Genomic DNA, 23,084 nt, shown 5'->3' with positions numbered 1-23,084 from the left:
TGTGCATTCTTTATTTCTTAGTAACAGATTTAAAGAAATACAATATAAAATTTTACATAGACAGTATAGAACGCCTATTTTTCTGAATAAAATTGATCCAAGCAGGTCTGCACAATGTATTAAATGTAAATCTGCGGCGGGGTCCTACGTGCACTGTCTTTGGACTTGCTCAAAAATCTCAAAATTCTGGCTCTGTGTAACAAAAGAATTAAAAGGTACATTTAAAAGCAGAATACAAAAAGATCCAGCTCAGTATTTATTGGGGCTGCCAATTCTGAACAAATAAAAACAAATATATACTATTATGTAAATTATTGTTTTTGGCAAGAAAATGTATTCTTTTCAGTTGGATTAATGAAAAACCACCAACAATAACTCAGTGGTATAAAGAAATCTTTAGAGTTTTACCAATGGAAAGACTGAGTGCAAAATTAAGTGCCAATGAAGATATTTTTTTGGATATATGGCGCCCGCTATTGGATTACTTACCTGATGATCTGAAGAAAACCATAGTGAGAGGGGCAGCCCCACTTCACTGGCGGGCTGAGTTTGTCAGGACAAATGTGTAAATGACTGGTAGACCGAATTATATATACTGTATTAGTTTTTCGTTTACATGTCTCAGACTGCTTATTGTGTTTGTTTGTTTTTTGTTTGTTTTGTTTTTTTCTCTCTGTTGTGGTAGTTGTTTTTGTCTTTTGGGGGGTTTTTTTGTTTTAATTCATGAAATAGAAGTCTCAATGTGATGTAAATAAATATTTAAAACAGTCTTATTTGCAGTGACGTTTCATCACAAGATGCTGATTCTCTTGTTAAACTGAATCAATAAACGCTGTCAACTTAAAAAAAATAAAAAAATAACGAAAGATTAAAAAAAAAAAAAAAAAAACCCTAATTGAAACCTAAAGACCTCTTTCACGCAGAAAGCAGTATGTGCTATGATGACTGCTGCATTTGCCCAAAATGTGTCTTACACTGATGGCTGGTCTGTACCTATGCTTCATCATTGTTTGCACTTAGTACAGCCTTTACATGTACTATATGCAACCACTCCCTGACACCCTGAATGTATGTCAGTGTGTTGAATTTTGACTGTGGCATGTGTCAACTGCTCCCTGAACATATGCTTAATAATGGAGGTTATGATGTCATGTGATTATGATTTTTGCTCTTTTGAACGTTAGACATTTTCTTCAAGTGTATGTGTCAAAATGTATGATTGTTCCTTTATCAGTGTCTAACAGTATGTGTATGAGAGTGATGTAATGTCCATGTGTGCATGCTGAAAGAGACTGTGCTGGTCTGACCCCCCTCCTCCTTTCAGGGTGGAGCCTGCTGGAGTCCGATGGTTGAGACCAGGTCTGAGGAAGTGTAAGTGTGTTTTTAATGTGATTCATGAAAACAAAGCAGCTCACATTCAACCATCTTCAAACTGTCACATCACTCATTCACATCTCTGATGTCAGGAGTCATCATCAAAGTGTCAATCAATGAACAGATGATGGATCAATAACTGCAGCTGGATTGTGTTTGTTCTCTTCATCAGATTCCTGTCAACTCACAATCGACACAAACACAGTACACAGAAATCTCAAACTGTCTGACAACAACGGGAAGGTGACATGTGTGAAGGAGGATCAGTCATATCCTGATCATCCAGACAGATTTGATTATCCTCAGCTGCTGTGTAGAGATGGTCTGACTGGTCGCTGCTACTGGGAGGTCGAGTGGAGAGGAAGAGTTTATATATCAGTGAGTTACAGAACAATCAGAAAGCAGGGGAAACATACAGACTGTGTGTTTGGAAAGAATAATAAGTCCTGGAGTCTGTTCTGCTCTGGAGATGATGGTTACTGTGTTTGGCACAATAACCAGAAGACATCCATTTCCTCCTCCTCCTCCTCTGTCTCTAACAGAGCAGCAGTGTATGTGGACTGTCCTGCTGGCACTCTGTCCTTCTACAGAGTCTCCTCTGACACTCTGATCCACCTCCACACCTTCAACACCACATTCACTGAAGCTGCGTATCCTGGATTTACAGTCTCATGTGGTTCCTCAGTGCGTCTGTGTGTAGTTTAGTTTAAAGAGTGTCTTGTTAGTGTCCTGTAACACTCTAATTGTTGAACAGATAGTTCAGTCTATACATGTCTGTTTTTTCACTCAGAAACACAGTTTTAGATTCATGGATTCAATCAGTTGATGTTTTAAACTGTTTTTCTGTCAAAGCTTCACATTGAATATCAGGCTACGTCCACACGTACCCGTGTATTTTTGAAAACGCAAATTTTTCTATGCGTTTGCACCTTTCGTCCACACGTAAACGGCACTGAAAACTGAGTTTTTTAAAAGCTCCTGCCAGGGTGGAGATTTTCGAAAATTCAGTTTTTGTGTTTGCGTGTGGACGAGGAAAACGGAGAAAATGCAACAGCAAAGGTGTGCGCCTTTTTTGACGTCACACTGTGCGTCACATTGTTTTGGTGAAATGTATTTCTATGATGGCGGACTTAGACAAAATACTGTTACTTTTAATTTTACTCTCTGCAGTGTTTAAATGCTTACATGTACACACACAGTTACTGTGCCTCCACACATAGGACTCAGTTCTGCTTCTATGCACCATCTTTGTTTACTCTTTCCCACCCAGGCTTCTAGACTTCTGATTGGCCAACATTTCTACACGGTTAGGAATATATCATCTGTTGCTTTGGCATGTTCCTAGCTGCGTTTTCCTTCATTTTTGCGTTTACATGTGGACGGGATTTTTTTTTTTTTTTAAACAAAACCGGAACATCTCAGTTTTCAAAAATACCCATGTACGTGTGGACGTAGCCTCAGTATGCTGTGTTTCTCTGAAGTTCAGTTCAGCTGAGATGATGAAGTTCATTTCAGTGTATAACTTCATTTCAATGAATAATGAACTTAATCAGTGTGATAACACTGCATATTTGAAAACAGATATTATTAAACTGAGAGAAACACTGATGTCAGTAAAGAGGAACTGATTAATGAGTGCTTACTGCCCTCAGATGGTCACAGATGTAAATACAAGCATGTAGATATATTTTAAAAAAGCAGATCTCTTCACATATAATTTTCATCCTGTAGCTCTCTAACATGTTAGCTAGGTAATTTCACATTTGTGTCTTTTTGTGGAATCAGTATGTTTGAACAACACAAATCCTGCCTTTCTAATTTTGAAAGACTGAGCATGATATAAACAAAATTAAATCTGATCTGTCCCTCTACAAATCTGGACAAACCTCAGATTCTGAAGTTCTCAACTTTTACATTTTGTCCTCTCTTCACTTCTGCTGACAACTGACATGTCATCTGTTTGTTAAAAACTAACAGAGGAGGCTATGCACACTAATAAATTATCCAACAGAAGATTTTAGCTTTGAGACAATTGTGTAGGTCTACTTTCCAAACTGAGAGCTGCAAAGATGAGATGATGGTGCAGGTTTCTAGTCTTAATTCAGTCTTGTTGCCACATTGTGGTCACCTGCAGGAAAACAGTATAAAATAAAACTGAAACCTAAAATAACACTAAATAAAACAGAAATTACACACCCAGTGATGAGTACACAGTCCCATGTATTTCATAATGAATAATGTAATTCATGAATTAATGCTTTATAGCAAGATCTTTTGTGACGAAAGGCAACGTCAATGTAAGACATTCTTTCAAAAACACCTCTTAAGATCCAAATGCACTGCAGATTACCTGTCTGCTATTGCAATTATACCAGAATGCATGTGCAAAGTTTTGTAAGTATAGTGAACTATAGCTAAACTTTAGACAAATACAAAAAGCAAAAGATTATTTTATATTTACAAAACCAAAAATGTATTGAAAAGTTTACCTCCACACTGAGGGGCATTAGATAGTTGGTGGATCTGAACCCCAGGACGTCCTTGGTTTTCGGTGGCAGTGCTAAAAACTGAACCACCAATAAACAAAATGTAAAACTAAATAAAAATGGAAATTGCAAAAAAAAAAAAAAAACTCTGCTAATACTGAGAACTCAAATGTGATGCTTTGTGTGTAATCTTGTATGCATGCACACATACAATAGTCTTCACTGTATTTGATAATATGATTCACCTTCTGGTTCCAGTGTGCATAATATCAGGGACATATAATCAAAGAATGACAATTTAAATGTACTAAAGAACTGCTCTTGCTTATTTGAAAGTTGTGCACATTATCTGTATTTTGCCCGTGATTTTACCAGCACCACTTCACATTTTCATCTGATTTGAAATGTGTGAGTTCACTGGGTGAGAGGCACATGTGCACTCTATGAGAAAGTATTCCATCACAGACCAAATATACAGATAATCTTTCATGGTCACTTTAAAACAAAGCTCCCAGTTTGCCTGCTACATCTCTGCACTGACTGACCTGAAGAACACCAATGCAGACACAGGAAATTTTCCAAAACCTACACCAAAACTCTGGATGTTGGTGTAGTGGTTTGAAATGCTCTCTGAAGGTGTTCTTAATCTCTCTCAACAACTGCAACAACACAATATCTAATGTGACTAAAATGAGTTTTCCTAAATCATAAGTTACCTTATTGTCAAATCCTGGCTGTCGCAGAATCTTCACCACTTAAACTGTGAAATAAATAAACCAGATCAACAATGATTTGGATCATCCAAGCTAATATGATCAACATTCAAAATCATATTAGTCACAAATAAATCTTGATTATTTATTATAGCCTTACTCAGGGCAGATACACATGGAGACACAACCAGGTTCTCAGGTGTCTAGCCGAGAAAGTTGAGTGCAAAAGAAAATCCATCAACGCTCAACCTTTCACGAACCAAGAGGAGCGTCAGTTTTCATCAACATTTGTCTGGGAAGGAGACAAGCCGAGGACAAGCCCCTCAACCCCAGACCTGGGCCCGCTGAAGGTTACCAGGGATTGGGAGATGCAAGTGGACTTGGATCAGAGGCTAATTTTTCCCACAGAGATTGTAACAACTACTCTGCGACCAGACCTCGTCCTCTGGTCTAACTCCCGAAATCTTGCATACGTCATTGAGCTGACGGTACCATGGGAGGAAGCAATTGAAGAAGCATTTGAGTGTAAGAAGCTGCGGTATGCCCACTTGGCAGCTGAGGCAGAGGATAGAGGCTGGAACATCAAGGTGCGCCCGGTGGAAGTGGGGTGCAGGGGCTTTGTTGCCAGCACAACAGCAAAACTGCTTAGAGAGATTGGGATCAGAGGACAGGTGCAACGGCAGGCTATAAGAGAACTAGCTAACACTGGCTATGGTTAAAAAGGGCTGACATCACTCGGGCAGCTAAGGCAGTCAGCTAACCGCAAGAGAAAAGAAGTTCTCCCCTCTGCTCTTCTTCCCTTTTCTGGGAGGCAGTGGGGAAGTAGAGCGTACAGCCCGATCCAGCGGGGAGGTGTGGGAAGCCAGATCGGGCGCCCCCTTCCGGCTCTCCTCTCTGCTCTCTCCTATCTTGTCCCTTTTGTCTTACTTCTCTCTATCACCTTTTCTATCCATTTGAAGAAGTTAGGCTCCATAAATGCTAAAGAGGTAAGTATTATTTCTCAGTTGCAGTGAATAGATAGAAAATAAACTGTAGGAAACTAAACAGAAGAGAGAAGAAGAGAAATAACAATTTAACATAAACCAGTGACACACTCCAGGGCCTGATCAACCCTGGCAGGGCCTCCTTGATGAGGGTGTCTAGTGATAATGGCCGAAACACCCGATGAATCCAAGGTCCACTACTGACGATGTGTCCCAAATATCAAAATGATAATCTAGATCAGACCTCTAATTCCTAAACCTAACCAAGGAAGGAAAATGGCAGATTAGCCTGGGTAAAAGACCGAAAGTTTAGGCACACAACGATGTGTGCTGCTGGCAAAGTTTCTGGGCTGCCTTTCGTCATAACAGTACTGGGGAATTCCTCGAAATTTAAGTATAATTAAAATAATCAGCAAAACAGGGAGCAGGGATAGCTCAGTAGGTGGAGTGGTTGCCCCATAATCAGAAGGTCGGGGTTTCAAATCCACCGTACAAGGTACACACTGCTCCCCGGGCGCTGGATTGATAGCTGCCCACTGCTTCACTGAGTGAATGGGTTAAATGCAGAGGACAAAATATCCCAAGTGTGGGACTATAAGGGGTTTGAAACTGAAATTACTTAGAGTTTATAACAATAAAATTATAATTCTACATTGCCCATAGGTGTTAATGGTTGTCTGTTTCTGTGTGTTAGCCCTGTGACAGACTGATGACCTGTCCAGGGTGTACCCCACCTATCACCCTATGATAGCTGGGATAGGCTCCAGTAAACTGATTAGGGGTGTGGCTGATTTATAATATCAAGATGACAAGAAATTAGAGCTTTGTAGCAAAAAGGAATGAAAAGAAAAAGTTTTATGTGAGTTATCTAGTTTATATAGCACTATACACTATTACACCTGTAGCACCATAATAGCTATAGCATAATAATAGTAATTACTTCTAATTCTAATATAAACAATGGGGAAAAAAATCTGTATTCTGAGTGATTCACTGTTAGAACTTGTAAACATTTTTAAGCTCCTAAGCAGCATTGTTTCTGAGGGGGAAAGATGGAGAAACATAGGGGGTGAAGGACAGACTTGCCTATACCATCTATGTTACTGCAGCCTTGATTTTCAATTTGCTCCTAGAAAGCCTCACATGTGGATGGTTGACTGTGAGAAGAAAGTGAAAACAACAATTAACTATGCAATGAAACAATAAGACATAGAGTCAGATGTTTAGAGGATGACATGGAATATTTCACCATAAACTTTCACATAACAGCTTACTTTATCTTACAAAGGGCCATCAGCAACAGAACACCGTGGTCTAAACATTTTAGTCTTAGCTAACTCGGCTAGCATTAGCTAAATGGTTGCATGAAGCCAGCAGAGACCTTGAGTACATTTTTACACAAAATTCACTGTACTGCATGTGGTTGACTCTCCAACTCTGAATGTCCTGCTTTTAAAGTGTTTGCTTGGCTGTCAGCAGACATGAAAACAACCACCTGAAAATGCACATGCTCCATGACTGCCTCTCGGCCATCTGTAACCTCTCTCTTCCCATCACTGATGCTGCAGTCCTTTGGAGGGTGCTGTCTGAGATGAATTCTGTACTAAAGTTATGCCCATGTTAGCTTATTGTTTTGCTCTATAGTTCAGATAGTTCAGTCTGTACATGTCTGTCTCTTTTATTGAGAAACATGTTTTCAGATTCATGGATTCCATCAGTTCATGTTCACTTAAACCCCACGGCCCCGGTACCGGGGGGAAAAAGGAGGAGATCACGTTTAATCGGTTATAACACGGGATCAGAAATATAAGTCCCGGCATGTGTGGTATCCACATAAACCTCTGACTCTTTGCTAAAATCTCATATTAACCATTTCTACAACCACCAAACACAACGAAAACAAGCTAAATTAAACGAGCAGTTACGTAAATGCGCACAGGTCCGCTAAACAACAAAACCGAACCAGAAATTCTTTAGACTTCATGTAACCGGCTAAAGAAAGGCTGGTTATGTTCCAGAGCTATCACCAGTTCCAAACACCAAGTTTCAGCACACTCTGACCAAAATTCACTGAATGAGCCACAAAAAAAGATCACAAAAACACATAGCAGGGCAAATGCGCTAAGACAGAAAGCTTAGCTTTTAGCTACATTTAAGTTTTGGATATCGGCAAAAACACTGTGCAGTTTATTTTATTAGTCGTTTTTTGTGGCTTGGCTCAAGGATTAAATGAGGATTATCGCCTTTGGTGTTACTCTGGGCTGTAACTTATAATTGTGCTCTCTGTAATTTAGTTTGTCAGTCCTTACTTCCTATTTTGCTGCATGTCTATGTAATATAAATTCACACTAAATGCTCTACATTATACAATCTAATGCACTATATGTTTGAATAATATATAATTATAGTCAAATTGGTCAGTTTCTAAATATATAACTAAATATAGTTTGTAATGTTACCATTGTAGGCTATTTATTAATCACTGCAATGCTTTTACTGTTATTTAAATTCTACAAAGTGTACATTAGTATTATAATTGTATTTGTGCATTTATTTGTTTTATTAATTTTATTTATAGCCAAGTCTCATTTTGTTTTTAATTTTCTCTAGGTGTGACTGTTGCCCCAACTGCACAGCTGGCAAACAGAAGAAAATCACAAGAGTTGGAGATCTATAAGATGAGGCTAGAGTAGCAAAAGCATAAAATTGATGAGCTCACCAAAGAAAGGGACTATCTAAAGGAGCAATTAGCAGCATGTAATTCCACTCTTAAAAACATTACATAGCTTTTCACATACTTCCTCTGGTTGAATACTTACATAAGCATTCTGATGAGTAATTTTGTCTGTGTTGTCTTTTTAACTGTTTTACTAGCTCTCTCAAAAGAGCCCACAAGTTCTGTCCAGGATTCCAGTGAGGTATTGAGCATGTCTTCACTGTCCTCTGATGGGTCTTTTGATGAGAGTTCTGACTCCTCCATGAGTACAACTTCATCAGATGAAGACAGTGAGAAGAGGAAGAAGAAGGGCAGAGCAAAAAAGCACAAGAAGTCAAAGAAACATGACCAAAAACCTAGAACAAGAGGTAAAGTGATTAACTCAACAGTTTGATTCTGCATGCTGTATGTTACATTACTACACTATTACATTACATTAATGATTATGTTCTCTCAATTGCAGTCCAGAATCCTAAGCAAGTGGTCACCCGGTATAACAAGATTTTGAGGCTGTTCAAAAGAGGAGGGACCATGTCTGCTGCCTTGAAACGTCTGGGAGTGGACCGGAACACGATTGTGGCAACTGCTCCAATTGCTGAGCTATTCATTGTTGCACCTGAGAAGTATACAGAATTAGAAAAAAACAAGCAGGCACAGAAACTTTCATTGTTTGCTACACAGTGTGCTGCAGCAATCAGTGCAGATCCAGAAGTCTGACATTGTCAGACTGCATGCCACCGATTGGCTGGTCAGTAGCGTCACTCGATCAGTTACGAGAGTGGCTCAATCATGAAAATCAAAACCGCCATTTTTGAAACCCAGCAATGACAGAAATGGCTACAGAAGACAATGCCACATTCCCCAAGTCTGACGAAAAGCAACAGACCGAGCAGCAGGTATATTCTTGCCTCAAAGTCTGCCTTTTTTGTAGCATTCGTGTCGCGTATTAATTACGTCGTGGGATGCTTGAAAGCATTGCTATGACAATGATCATGCACCTTAGGAGGTACTCAATTGTTATGAAAAACTAGTTGAGTCGTTCCTAGTCAATCTGAGTGGGTAGTAACGGAAAAGGGACTTTTGTGTTTAATCATACGGTAATTTCTAGAGACAAAAAAACAGGAGGTAGCGGTTGAACAACTATTCATAACTACTGGAAAATAATTTTTGTACATTTAAAGGATGCAAGCCAGCAGAACCATACCTCTTTATTTATAGCTTTTTTCATAGACAGGTCACAAAGTGGTTTGCAAAGAATTGGAAAGGCATTAAAAGCAATGAAATAGATACATACTCTATTTATCCCCCAAGGGAAGTTGTTGTGTCACAGCAACACGGTAAAGAGTAAGAATTGTACAGTCTACATTGCACAGTAAATAAACAGCACAGGTATAAAAAAGAAAAGATTTTGATTGGGTGTGTTCACCGGTCACAATCTTTATGGCAGCAAGTTTGAATCAGTTTGAGGGAGAAGATTACAAATATGAGTCACTGATTAGATTATGTGTGACTGCTATGCCAGTCATCCACACCCAGTATTTTTTTTTTTGAGTCAATCCATTGCACCTCGTCAACCTGTTCCCCCAACATGCAACAGAGTAGAGGCAGCACTGGTTACAACAGACTCATAGAAAATCCAGAGCATTGTCTGACAGATGTTGAAAGACCTCAGCCGCCTTAAAAAATAGAGACAAGTCTGGCCCTTCCTGTAGATCGTAGTACATGGTGGTACCACCATCTACAGGAAAGGCAGGCATCCTTTCATGATGGTTCCTGTTCTTGCTCCTCTTCGGGAGGTATTCACTAAGCACATGATCAGTTGTGGCCATCTTCCTGATGTACTAATGGATCTTTGTTGTGCTATAACTTTTACAGTCTCACTAAAATAATAACACAAAATAGTCATTATATACTTTTTTTTTAATTGATAATTGCTCAAATGTTTTTTAATTTTTTTAATTGGTTCATGAAATGGTGATTTGGACAAAGCTTTTTAGTGATGTGAATGCACATTTCAAACAGGTTTGTCAGATTTATCTACTAAAGTTTTAAAGAATAAGTCATGAAGTGAATAATGTGCTCCATCCTGTTGAGACCAGCAGGGTGATGACAGAAAAAAACTTTGTCTACACTACAAATTACAATAATAACTGTTTCAAAGAACTGATCAAGTCAGGATCCACCCACATCATCAAATATGTATTACAAACGTACAAATTCCAGTGCATGTGTAAAACTTGCACTCTATTCCTTTATCAGTGTCTAACAGTATGTGTATGAGAGCGATGTAATGTCCATGTGTGCATGCTGAAAGAGACTGTGCTGGTCTGACCCCCCTCCTCCTTTCAGGGTGGAGCCTGCTGGAGTCCGATGGTTGAGACCAGGTCTGAGGAAGTGTCCTGTCAACTCACAATCGACACAAACACAGTACACACAAACCTCAAACTGTCTGACAACAACAGGAAGGTGATGTTTGTGGAGGAGGTTCAGCCATATCCTGATCATCCAGACAGATTTCATAACTGGCCTCAGCTGCTGTGTAGAAATGATCTCAATGGTCGCTGTTACTGGGAGGTCGAGTGTAGAGGAAGAGTCAACATATCAGTGAGTTACAGAGCAATCAACAGAAGAGGAGACAGAGATGATTGTGAGTTTGGATGGAATGATCAGTCCTGGAGTCTGAGCTGCTCTGATCATGGTCCTCTTTATGCAAGGCACAATAACAGACACACATCTATCTCCTCCTCCTCCTCCTCTGTCTCTAAAAGAGCAGCAGTGTATGTGGACTGTCCTGTTGGCACTCTGTCCTTCTACACAGTCTCCTCTGACACTCCGATCCACCTCCACACCTTCAACACCACATTCACTGAACCTCTTGTGGTGGATTTTTGTGTGATATGTATAACTATGTAACTATATACACTATATATCTATGTGCACTGAACATATATATTTTAACTTTCATGTAGAGTCTTAAGCACAAGACATTTTGCTTCACCATGGTTTATTAAGGTGGTACAGTAACAGGGCAGTTAATGCTGCTGAGAGTTCTCCTGCATAACTCACTCTCCAGCTAACTAACCTTCCCTAATACACACTCAACGTCTTTCATGCAGCACAACCAAAACAGTAACATTGTAACAGAGATCCTGAACACATCATGATAAAATATCATACGATATAATCACACACACACACACACACACACACGCACACACACACACACACACACACGCACATACTTTGAACTACACTGAAGTGTTTTAAGAATCTATGTAGTTATAAGATTATATATTGTGAAGATTTAATAATTAGGATTAATGTGTGACCATGTTGTGACCTATTGTCAGAAAGCAAAGCAAAGGGTTAACCTAAGGGTGTCCCTTTGGGCAGGGCCCTCAGCCAGACCCCTGCCCGTACCCTGACCTGTACCTGACCCCTGCAGCTGTGTTTGGGCGCATGGGAAAGTTACCCAGCAGCAGGGGGCGGGGATACTGGTCCCTATAATATTAGGGGACCAGAGGACACCCCCAGCACTTTTTCCCCTCTGCTGTTTCTCTCTGTCCGTCTCTGTGTTGCTCTACTGTCTGTGCTTAAGGCTGTACACCCCGGGGTTTTGCTTTGCTTGCTTTCTGCTATGTAATTATCTTGCTAAATGTCTGTACATATTTTTCCTGCTGTTCATATGATTCAGTGTATTAAACTCTGTTCCAAGAATTCTACTCTTTTCCAGAGCATCTTTTTGAGTGTCTTGATTTTAATTGGATCTAAAAGGGTTGGATCTCCACATCCTTGGTGGGAGAAGGTTATCAGGATGGCTTCAAAATTAGCGACCACACTCTTTATCCTGCATTTTACATCAGTTGTGGTTCTTCAGTGTGTCTTTGCTAAGTCTCATCCTATTAAAGAAATACTGTCAACATTAGTTGCCATGGTGATCTAACAATTAAAAAGAAAATATTAACCTCAACATACCTCACTAACCCATTAATCTTATGCTGTATTTCACCCTTCAGCACAGGTGTTCTACAAAGCTTAGCAATACTCCAAATCCAAAGACAAGGCATTTTAAGCATGTGACTATTATCATCTGGAATGGTTTACCAAACCATGCAACATTAGTGTTTGTGAATGTTATCACTTTGGGGGAAATAGCTGCATGAATCTAGTTTTAATCTAAAAACTTTCATGTGGTGTATTTATTAAATATGAGTGTGTTTAAAGTGTCAGTCAGTAAATGTAGCAGGAATGCAGCAGCAGGGCCAGTTTTTTAGTTTCATTCTTCAGTGTCCACATAAAAAAAACTGAGCCTGACTACAAGGCACATTACGGCGAGACTCTTCTGTTTTAACAACAAAGAAAATCTCTCTCCACCATGTGATTGAAAATAATTTTAACAAACGTCTTCTTTAATTGTAAATGTGTCTGATTTGAAGATGATGGTTTGTCTCTCTGTTCTTGTAAAACAAGTAACTACACTCTAAGATTCATTGCTGGCTTTCATTAAATATTTACACACTTTCATTTATTTCCTATGATGTTGAATTGATTTGGTGAATAACAGTAATGCTCAAAAAAATGTTCACATACTCTCAACTTTGGTATTCTTGTAAATATTCCTACATACCTGGAATTGGAAGAAATGAACTTTTAGTGTGTTACATTTGGACTTTTTTCAAGTCAATTAAACTTGAAAACAAAACAGAATTAAAGTCTAAAAATCATCTACATTTACAGTGTTTTGTGCTTCTTTGTGTATCCTGCTTGGTGTATCCTGCTTCCTGCACGTCAGTGATTAAGGGCACAGCTCAGCCAAAAACAACTCTAACTAAACTACCTTCAGTAACAAAACAGTGATTTCAAGATTTTAAATGGACTGATTTTGCAAAACTTCCCCCAAAAATGCCTCTTTGGGTGTTTCCTCATTATAACGTTTAGCCTCCCTCCCTTGCCAGAACTCGGTGTTATAGATGATGGTCTCCGGGGGAAGCTCCATGTGACGGTAATGAAGATAGTTTTGTTTTCCTCATTAACAGCTCTGTAGTTCATGTTAAGGGAGTCAGAGCTGGACCTGTGAATGTGGGCTGAAGGCGACTGACATTTACATCCACGATTCAGTGTGTGTCTGTGTTTAGTTTTCACCAATGTGTGAGGAGTCCATTGTTGTTTTTTTGTCACTGCCTTTTAGCTTTGATCTAAAGAGCTGAGAATTTCTACTCTCTTGAAATTCTTCTGTTTTATTTGAATTGTTCCTTTTTTCTACTCTACAACTTTTCACAGTTTTCATATTTTCTCTGTTATATAATTGTTCTCGTTTTTTATGCTTTGGTTTTTGTCTTACCTTCTTAATTTTCTTGAATGTTTGTCCCTTTCCTGTAATTATCTTTGTTACCTGTCTTTTGGTTATTTCATGTTTTACTGAAAATCTTTGTTTTACTGCTTTCCTTTGTGTCTACTCCGTCTGATTGTCTTCACCTGCACTTCATTATCCTGTTGATTGATTTGCTGCCTGTTTGATTACTCCTGCTTATTTTTTAATGTATGGGGACTGTTCTTCGCTCACTTATTCAATTCTGGATCTATTTTGTGCTGTTTGTCAGTGTAGGTATACCTGTACTTGAAAAGATGCTTAGTTGCTGGGTAGTAAGAGAGTTAAGGGAATCTCACGGGCTACTTTTTGTACAATGTTGTGTTACAGCTGGATTTGAAAATGAAAATGAAGTTTAAGGTTTGTCCTAAAACACTGTTACATAACTTTTAAAGCTGTTGATCTATTTCAGATCAACAGCTCAGAAACAGCTCAGATCAGAAAAAAATAGACTAAGTTGCGTAACATTTGACAAAAGCACAAAGTTGCACAATCGCAGACTGTCACAGTAACTTTCAGTTATTGCAAGAACAGTCATCTGATTATGAAATTCTAGAGCTCCCCATCCACCCTTTCTCAAAGTGGTGTCCTCACTCAGTGTGTGTGTGTGTGTGTGTGTGTGTGTGTGTGTGTGTGTGTGTGTGTGTGTGTGTGTGTGTGTGTGCATGTACAATCCAAGAATCAGAGCAGCAGAACTGTTACTCAGTCATTGTTGCTGCATATCCACTTACTGATGACTGAATCGGTCAGCCTGCTGTAGGCACACAGAAGAAAAGGTAGATGGAGGACAGGTTGAGCTTTGTAAATTATCATTTGTTGATCTCCTGCAGATATAGTTTCAATATGCAGGCCTCTGACTCGAAATAAATACTGCTGGCTCTCCTCCAAGAGGAAGTAATTTTAACAGTTTGTGCCAATACTTGGAGCGGTTGTTGCAACATGTGGTGCATTTGTCACACAGCCAAACCGGGTTGGACCAACCAAAAGTGGATATTTTTAACCTCTGTCTAAAATTATCCAAACCATTTAAAGATAATTAAATACAAATCATGCTTTGATTATCTAAGTTGAAATCAGATGTTGACATATTTTTAAAATATTAAATTTTACTTATTTTCTTGATGTGCATAGTATTTTGATGATACTACTATCTTTATTACTCTGGTATGTGTATTTATGCAGTAATTCTGCATGACATAGGTATTTATTTCATAATGTTGGTCATTATTCTTCACATGAAATAAAATAATAACCTATGAAACATGCTAGATAAAAACAACTGGAGATGAAAATCAAATGACATGTTATGTCATATAAGGCAAAATGCAGACACAGTGTGTGAAAAACTACATCCTATGCTTCAACTTGTAGAAAAACGTTAAGCAGTATTAACTTAAAGTATATATTTTCTGTACTTTCTGCCAATTCTTCTTTACTGCGTTTATTCAGTTTATTGATGTTTGTGGATACTTGTTTGTGCACAGCTATCTTCTCAGTCAGTTTCAGAATTGGACTTTGACTTTGATTCAGTGACTTCAAGGTGGCCAAAACAAGCACACACCATCACCCCTCCACCACTGTGATTGATAGTTGGTATTAGCTGTTTATGCTGATATGCTGTGTGACTATGCATTATGCCAAAACATCTCCAGTACTTATTGTGCTTCATGTTTTCTCTCTTTTTTTTTTATAGATTAAGAATGGAGAAACCTACTGAGCATAGACAGATGGACAATTCAACCCAAGAGGCTTCACCAACAGGTAGGATATTAATAGTTTGTCTGAGGAGTTGTCATTAACGCAGAAACATGTATACACTGATCAATGAGAGCTCTTGTTGTTTTCAAAGAGAACTTGCTGGAAGGGCCACCTCACAATTTCTATCAATCAATCTTTTAAACTCCATTAGGTCAGATAAACTTCAGATAGGTTGTTAACCAGCAGTAATAATTCAGAGAGGAAAAGGGTTCTTGGATGTGATGAGACACTGTTTCTGTGTGTCGATGTTTTTTAATTCACTTAAAATGAATTTACAGTGTAAAATTAAGAGATCTGAATACTTTCTGAATTGACTCACAGATTAAAGAAATGCTTTGGAAGGTCAACATTTGACTACAAGTTGTCAAATAATCTTATAATGTTGTTTTGTCATTCAGATGGTCCTCTAAAGTGTGAGTCAGAACTCAAATCTAAGCTAAAGAGGGAGCTCCGGTGTGCATTTGAGGCGAGCGCCAAAGGAGAAAGCCCAACCCTTCTGAATCTGATATACACAGATCTCTACATCATAGAGGGAGGGACCGCAGAGGTCAATGATGAACATGAGGTCAGACAGATTGAAATGGTATCCAGGAAATCAGACAGGCAAGAAAAAACAGTCAGACAAGACAAGATCTTTAAAGGATCACCTGGAAGAGAAGAACCAATCAGAACAGTGCTGACAATGGGAGTGGCTGGCATTGGGAAAACAGTCTTAACACAGAAATACACTCTTGACTGGGCTGAAGACAAAGCCAACCAGGACATCCAGTTCATATTTCTGTTCACTTTCAGAGAGCTGAATCTTTTGAAAGAGAAAACTTTCAGTTTGGTGGAACTTGTTCATCACTTCTTTACTGAAACCAAAGAATCAGGAATCTGCAGCTTTGAAGACGTCCAGGTTTTGTTCATCTTTGATGGTCTGGATGAGTGTCGGCTTCCTCTGGACTTCAACAACACCAAGATCCTGACTGACCCTAGAGAGTCCACCTCAGTTCATGTGCTGCTGATAAACCTAGTTAAGGGCCATTTACTTCCCTCTGCTCATCTCTGGATAACCACACGGCCTGCAGCAGCCAATCAGATCCCTCCTCAGTTTGTTGACATGGTGACAGAGGTCAGGGGGTTCAATGACCGACAGAAGGATGAATATTTCTGGAAGAGATTCAGAGATGAGGAACAGGCCAGTATTATAATTTCCCACATCTTGTTATCAGAAAACCTCCACATTATGTGCCGCATCCCAGTTTTCTGCTTGATCACTGCAACAGTTCTGGAGTGTCTTACAATAAATAATGAGAGCAGGGATCTGCCTAAAAGCCTCACAGAGCTGTACATCCACTTCATGATGGTGCAAGTCCGATTGCAGAAGGTCAAGGATCAGGGATCTGAGACAGATCCACCCTGGAGTCCAGACAGCAGGAAGATGGTTGAGGTTCTGGGAAAACTGGCTTTTGATCAGCTGCAGAAAGGAAACCTGATCTTCTATGAATCAGACCTGACAGAGTGTGGCATCGATATCAGAGCAGCCTCAGTGTACTCAGGAGTGTTCACACAGATCTTTAGAGAGGAGAGAGGACTGTACCAGGACAAGGTGTTCTGCTTTGTCCATCTGAGTGTTCAGGAGTTTCTGGCTGCTCTTCATGTCAGTCTGACCTTCATCAACTCTGGAGTCAATCTGCTGGAAGAAAAGAAATCTTGGTCATTTAAACTGTTTGGAATTAAACACAAGCAAAAAGTCTTCTACCAGAGTGCTGTAGACAAGGCCTTACAGAGTCCAAATGGACACCTGGACTTGTTTCTTCGTTTCCTCCTGGGTCTATCACTGCAGACCAATCAGACTCTTCTGCGAGGCCTGCTGACACAGACAGGAAGTAGCTCACAGACCAATCAGGACACAGTTCAGTACATCAAGAAGAAGCTCAATGAGAATCTGTCCACAGAGAAAAGCCTCAACCTGTTTCACTGTTTGAATGAACTGAATGATTGTTCTCTAGTGGTTGAGATCCAACAGGCCCTGAGATCAGGAAGCCTCTCTCCAGATAAATTATCTCCTGCTCAGTGGACAGCTCTGGTCTTCATCTTATTGTCATCAGAAAATTATCTGGATGTTTTTGACCTGAAGAAATACTCTGCTTCAGAGGAGGCTCTTCTGAGGCTGCTGCCAGTGGTCAAAGCCTCCAAAAAAGTCATGTAAGTGAGTGTGTGAGTCAGTGTTTTTTTTTTTTCCACTGGTGCATCACTGGTGTTGACATTATTTTCTATCTTTGGCACAATTTGTATTCAGAAGTTAAATAATTAAAGTTAATTTGTTAACTGTTCTATGACAGTAAACCGTAACACTGTAGTTAGGTTTCAGCATTTATTTGATACTATTGTGATAAACACACACACACACACACACACACACACACACACACACACAGAGAGAGAGAGAGATGGAAGAGAGAGAGAGAGAAAATAGAAAACAAAAAGAAAACTGTTAAACCAGAAATTCAAACTGTTTTGAGAGTTTTGGTGCAGTTAGGCAACATTCACTTCTTCGATGTAAACTGGAGCTTCCAGAGGAAGCAAGAACCAAAGAAACATGCCATCTCCATACAGAAGTGCCCCACCCACGCCTGAACATCCTTTGCAGCTGCCGTCAAACTGAATCATACTCCTTTGGTCATTCCATGTGAGATCTGAGTAACATCTCACTCAATGATTCATGACTGCCTCCAGCATCGCTGTTTCACTTTTTCCTCTATCTCTTCTTATCTGACAGGTTTTCTATTTTGTGAGAACTATAAATTTCACCGGCATGCTATATTTTTCTCAAGTCCATTCATCCCCTCCTTCCCTGATTATCCTGCAGTTACAGTTGAATCTCCTTTGAGTGTCTAGGCTGTAGACTCCCTGGAAAAAATTACTTACAAATCATGTCTCTTATTTGCCAAGTCATCTGCTAGCATCCTTCCTCCACTCATCTTCTTTCAGTCCTGCCCCATGTGCTCCCTGCACATGCTGATTGTTATACTAATTTTTAAGTTACCAAACATTTAAAATATAGCAAACTTTCAGCACAACATTTTCATTCAGCTAAATCACACGATGATTGCTAAACATTGCTCCTACCGTCACTTCTGCAAAAGCTACTAAATGAAGCTATCAGCTAAATGAATGGGTGCATTGTTGCTTGTCTGAGCTACTTAAGTGTACAATTACCTCCATACATCCTAAATACTAGAATTTGGAAAGTCACAAATGGCACTACATACCTGTCTAGTTGGATACTGGTCAACCTAGTATAACTAAATCTACCAGTTCCTCATTGGTTTTCATTAGTTTTTGCTAAGCAAATTTAAAGTGTTTCACATTTGTCCTCAGTATTTATTGTTTTGTTTTTCTATTTAATTGTGCAGATTCAACATTAAAGGTGATTTAATTTGATTTTTTTTTTTTTCAGACTGAATGACTGTCAGCTCTCAGAGAAAAGCTGTGAAGCTCTGTCTTTAGTTTTCAGCTCCCAGTCCAACAGTGTGAGAGAGCTGGACCTGAGCAACAATGACCTGAAGGATTCAGGAGTGAAGCTGCTGTCTGTTGGAGTGAAAAATCCACGCTGTAAACTAGAAACTCTCAGGTCAGGCTTTAGACTTTTTCACCCACAACAATTTAAAAGCTGAGTTTTATCAGTGGATAAACTGCAAACTCATTTAGAACTCCATTATAAAAAATCTTTGCCAAAATAAATATGTAGATTCATCTGCTGTGGTGACCACTTGAGAGAGCAGCCAAAAGAAGCATATTAAGATATGATTTGTTAAAGGACATTGTATCTAACCCTCAAGGTTCCTTAACATACCATTTTAGGACAAATTATTGTTAGTTACTTTCAGTCCAAAGTACCACATAGATTTTTTTTTTTTGTACAATGCCTGTATATCTCTTGTTTGAAACTGCATTTCTAAAGGTCTGCTTCAAAGTATGTAGTTTGAAATTGGACAGCTGGCCCAGAGACACCAGCATGTTAAAAGAGCATTCCTTCTCCCCACCATCACCAAGAGCTTTTCTCTGGGGCTCATCCGATTGCTGGAATTAACTTTCTAATATTGTTAGGCCTTACTTGAGAACTGTTGTCATCTATGAGGATTGTCATGTTCTAAATCAAGCTAAATTGAATTGGAGATTGAAAGGATGTATGACATTGTATGTGAAAAACAGACGCAAACCAATGAAAGCAAATCTTGAGTGAAGTATTCACAGATAGATTGTTGTTTTGTGTCTATAGTCTGTCGGGCTGCCTGATCACAGAGCAAGGCTGTACTTATCTGGCCTCAGCTCTGAGCTCCAATCCCTCCCGTTTGAAAGAGCTGAACCTAAGCTACAATCATCCAGGTGACTCTGGCACGAGGATGCTATCAGCATTACAGAATGATCCACAGTGGAGACTGGAAGCTCTCAGGTATGGGGAAGAATGTCTAATAGACCAGAAAGTACTTCACTTATTTCCTGTTTCATGCATGTGTGTTATTACTATTCATTGAAACTTGTCAAGTTTAGCAATAACAACAAATGTAAATGTGAGTTTGATTTTGTTTCACATTTAAATGAATTTTAAATTAAGGTGCTTGCCATAGAATATAAAAAAAAGTATGACCTTTTAAACTGTAGTTTAGATACACACACTTATTAATTGTAAGCCTGTGAGAATAAAAAGGGTTTTGAGATATTTGTAATAGACCTCAAGCCATTGGGCAGCTTGTTCCAATGGACCACATGTGGGGGACCAAATCAGTCACCAGTGGGGAGAGTTGTCACCTCGGGCAAAATCTTGTAGACTCTTTTCTTCTCAACCTATTGGTGAAATACCCAGGACATTAACTGGTGAGACCCATAGCTGATGGTCTTCAGCTCACTTTGGCCTGGGTTCAAGCTTGGGTAATTGATCCTCCTCGTGAATGGAGGTAACCATAATTGACTCCCGATATGTGTTTGCTGGGGCACCAAGATATGGAAGCATAGGCTTGTCCAGATTTCAAGAGGCCTCTGCAGCCAGGGAGTCCAACAGAAGTTCATTCTCCTGGATTTGGTAAAGGTTGGAACCTTCCAGTCATACTGTTTTCTTGCTAAGTCGGTCCAGAAATCCTCTACAGGGATAATCTGGGAGCTAACAGGGACTAGTATGCATATTAGAACAATGTAATGTCCCTGTGTGTGTATGAACATACATTGTTCATACGCACATTAAATGCATGTTCAGCATGCACACAGACTGTGCTGGTCTGACCCCCCTCCTCCTTTCAGGGTGGAGCCTGCTGGAGTCCAGTGGTTGAGACCAGGTCTGAGGAAGTGTAAGTGTGTTTTTAATGTGATTAATGAACACAAAAAACACTGAAACATTTTCATCACTCATTCATTTTTCTGATGTTAGTAGTTATCCAAGTGTCAATCAATGAACAGATGATGGATCAATAACTGCAGCTGGATTGTGTTTGTTCTCTCCATCAGATTCCTGTCAACTCACAATCGACACAAACACAGTACACAAAAACCTGAAACTGTCTGATAACAACAGGAAGGTGACACATGTGGAGGAGGTTCATTCATATCCTGATCATCCAGACAGATTTTACTTCTATCATCAGCTGCTCTGTAGAAATGATCTGACTGGTCGTTGTTTCTGGGAGGTCGAGTGTAGAGGAACCGTTAATGTAGCAGTGATTTACAAAGCTGGAAGGATACAAGATGATTTTGAATATGTTTTTGGAGTTAATGACCAGTCCTGGAGTCTGTTCTTCTCTGATGATGCTCCTCGTTCTGTATGTCACAGTGAAAAAGAAATGTCCATCTCCTCCTCCTCCTCCTCCTCCTCTGTCTCTAACAGAGTAGGAGTGTATGTGGACTGTCCTGCTGGCACTCTGTCCTTCTACAGAGTCTCCTCTGACACTCTGATCCACCTCCACACCTTCAACACCACATTCACTGAACATCTTTATCCTGGATTTACAGTCTGGTCTCCTGGTTCATCAATCAGTCTGTGTGAAGTTTAGCACACCTGGATATTCATCTGATTGGTGTAGTATATCAATCAGAAGCATGTTTTCAGACGCATGGATTAATTCAGTTTTAAACAATGATCCTTTGTCAACTTCTTTGTCTTTAGTCCTTTTAAGATGGAAGCTGGAATTATTTCATGAAGCAGATTTTGTTTTGTCTTTTTTTCACTCAAACCTTCACAGTGAATATTATTATGTAGCATTTTTTGTGAATCTCAGTCAAGAACCAGCTCCTCTGCATCTTAGACAAGCCTGAGCTCATTCATTGTTGTTGTTGTTGTCGTTGTTTGCTATTTCTTTCATTTTTTTTTTTCATTTTCAACCTCTCCACATATTATTACTGTTATTGAAGCAGGACAGGAATTAAGGGAGATTTTCACAATAAGAGGACATTTTGGGTTTTGCTTTTATTTTCTCCCAAATAATGGTAACCAGCCTGTGTGGATGTTCCATGACTAAATAAATGGACATTCAACAATTCTAACTGAATTGAAGATATTCATCACTCATGATCACTCATGTCTCTGCCATTCTATAAAAATTACTGCTTTTAAAAATAATCTAATGAAAGAAACAATAACTAATTAATTAATATTAATCAGATAAATATGCAAAGGTCTGATATAACTAACATCTCATTTAACTCTTCATTGATGATCATTTCTTGCACTCTGTTAGTGGGAAGATGAATTACATGAAGTCAGTTTAATGAACGCAGATGACAGAACTGTTTTTCAATCTGCTTTTTGTAATTGTACTGATGACTGCTGTTAACCACAATGATACTAACAGTGATTCCTTGAAGTCACAATATTATCCTGCTAAAGTCTATATTAGTAGATATTAAACATTTCTCGAAGTTAAATTAAATTGTTATCAGCTACCTAAATATGTAAAGAAGTGAAGTAGTTTATGTTTGGAGCTGTGTGTTTCACTGCGTTCATTGTGTTTCATTGTGTAATTACTTAAAGTTAAAGGTTTCCTGGCTTTGGGAGAACTTGATTTTTAGTTTTTGACTTTAATAAAGACGTGTTTAATTCTAGCCCTGCCTCTACCCTTTGTGCCTGTTAAGTTTCTTTGCTACAAACACGCAGAAACCATTGAAATTGAGTGTAAAAATTGTCTGACAGGTATATAAATGATGAAAATCAGTCAGCATGAGCCTGGCAGGCAGCCGGATGATGGACTGATATGAGGTGGAGAGACAGTGGTATGACATTATATTTATGTCAAGACTCACATGCGTGAAGAAAAATGTCATGGGTGCAGATATTCATTGGCACTTATGTAATAAAATTTTTCATGCTCATTTTACCCTCATGGACTCTGTTTTTAACAGTTTGGTCAGAAACATGAACAGCCTGCTGGAGGTCATTTTGAAGGATCTCAGAGTGTAACTTCTGTTCCTCTTTGCACAAAGGTCCAAGTACCAATCCTGCAGCTGGGTTAATGCCCTTCTACCACCCTGTCAGCTCTCCTAGTGTGTCCGGTATGTCCTATAGGCATCATACAGGCATTTACACTAGGACAGCCTTAAGAGTGAATCCATCGCACTGGCTGAACAACTGGAGAGTTGGTAAAGTACGTCAGTGAGTCATCCCCCTCATCTCCAGATTCTGATTCCAGTACAGAGGGCATGTGAGTGGGCTTC

The 23,084-nt window shown here is 39.2% G+C and overlaps 3 protein-coding genes across 6 annotated transcripts in view; all 3 read left to right on the top strand.

Annotated features, from left to right (window-relative positions):
* LOC106098977 (NLR family CARD domain-containing protein 3) overlaps positions 1–2,632 on the top strand; it is a 63,089-nt gene extending 60,457 nt beyond the window's left edge. Inside the window, exons 12-13 of the mRNA XM_019352225.2 lie at positions 1,325–1,371; positions 1,547–2,632. Of these exons, the coding sequence (XP_019207770.2) occupies positions 1,325–1,371; positions 1,547–2,079 (580 nt within the window). The 3' untranslated portion in view covers positions 2,080–2,632. The remainder of the gene's footprint in view (positions 1–1,324; positions 1,372–1,546) is intronic.
* Positions 1–23,084, top strand: part of LOC109196997 (NLR family CARD domain-containing protein 3) — a 501,803-nt gene that overhangs the window by 444,039 nt on the left and 34,680 nt on the right. The gene's annotated exons all lie outside the window — the stretch shown is intronic.
* On the top strand, positions 8,438–10,230 carry LOC112843769 (coiled-coil domain-containing protein 106-like). The gene is made up of 2 exons (XM_025902730.1): positions 8,438–8,640; positions 8,736–10,230. The coding sequence occupies exons 1-2, from the start codon at positions 8,484–8,486 to the stop codon at positions 8,987–8,989; spliced, it is 411 nt and encodes a 136-aa protein (XP_025758515.1). The 5' UTR covers positions 8,438–8,483; the 3' UTR covers positions 8,990–10,230.

This window comes from Oreochromis niloticus, linkage group LG23 (genome assembly GCF_001858045.2).
Source record: "Oreochromis niloticus isolate F11D_XX linkage group LG23, O_niloticus_UMD_NMBU, whole genome shotgun sequence".
Taxonomy (NCBI): domain Eukaryota; kingdom Metazoa; phylum Chordata; class Actinopteri; order Cichliformes; family Cichlidae; genus Oreochromis; species Oreochromis niloticus.
Note: the sequence above shows the minus strand (reverse complement) of the source record. Positions and strands in the feature narration are given on the sequence as shown.

Excerpts from the sequence above, each read along its gene's own strand:
- LOC112843769 (XM_025902730.1), top strand. The coding sequence starts at position 8,484 with ATGTCTTCACTGTCCTCTGATGGGTCTTTTGATGAGAGTTCTGACTCC. Across the intron at positions 8,641-8,735 it reads CCAAAAACCTAGAACAAGAG|TCCAGAATCCTAAGCAAGTG; the intron begins GTAAAGTGATTA and ends TCTCAATTGCAG.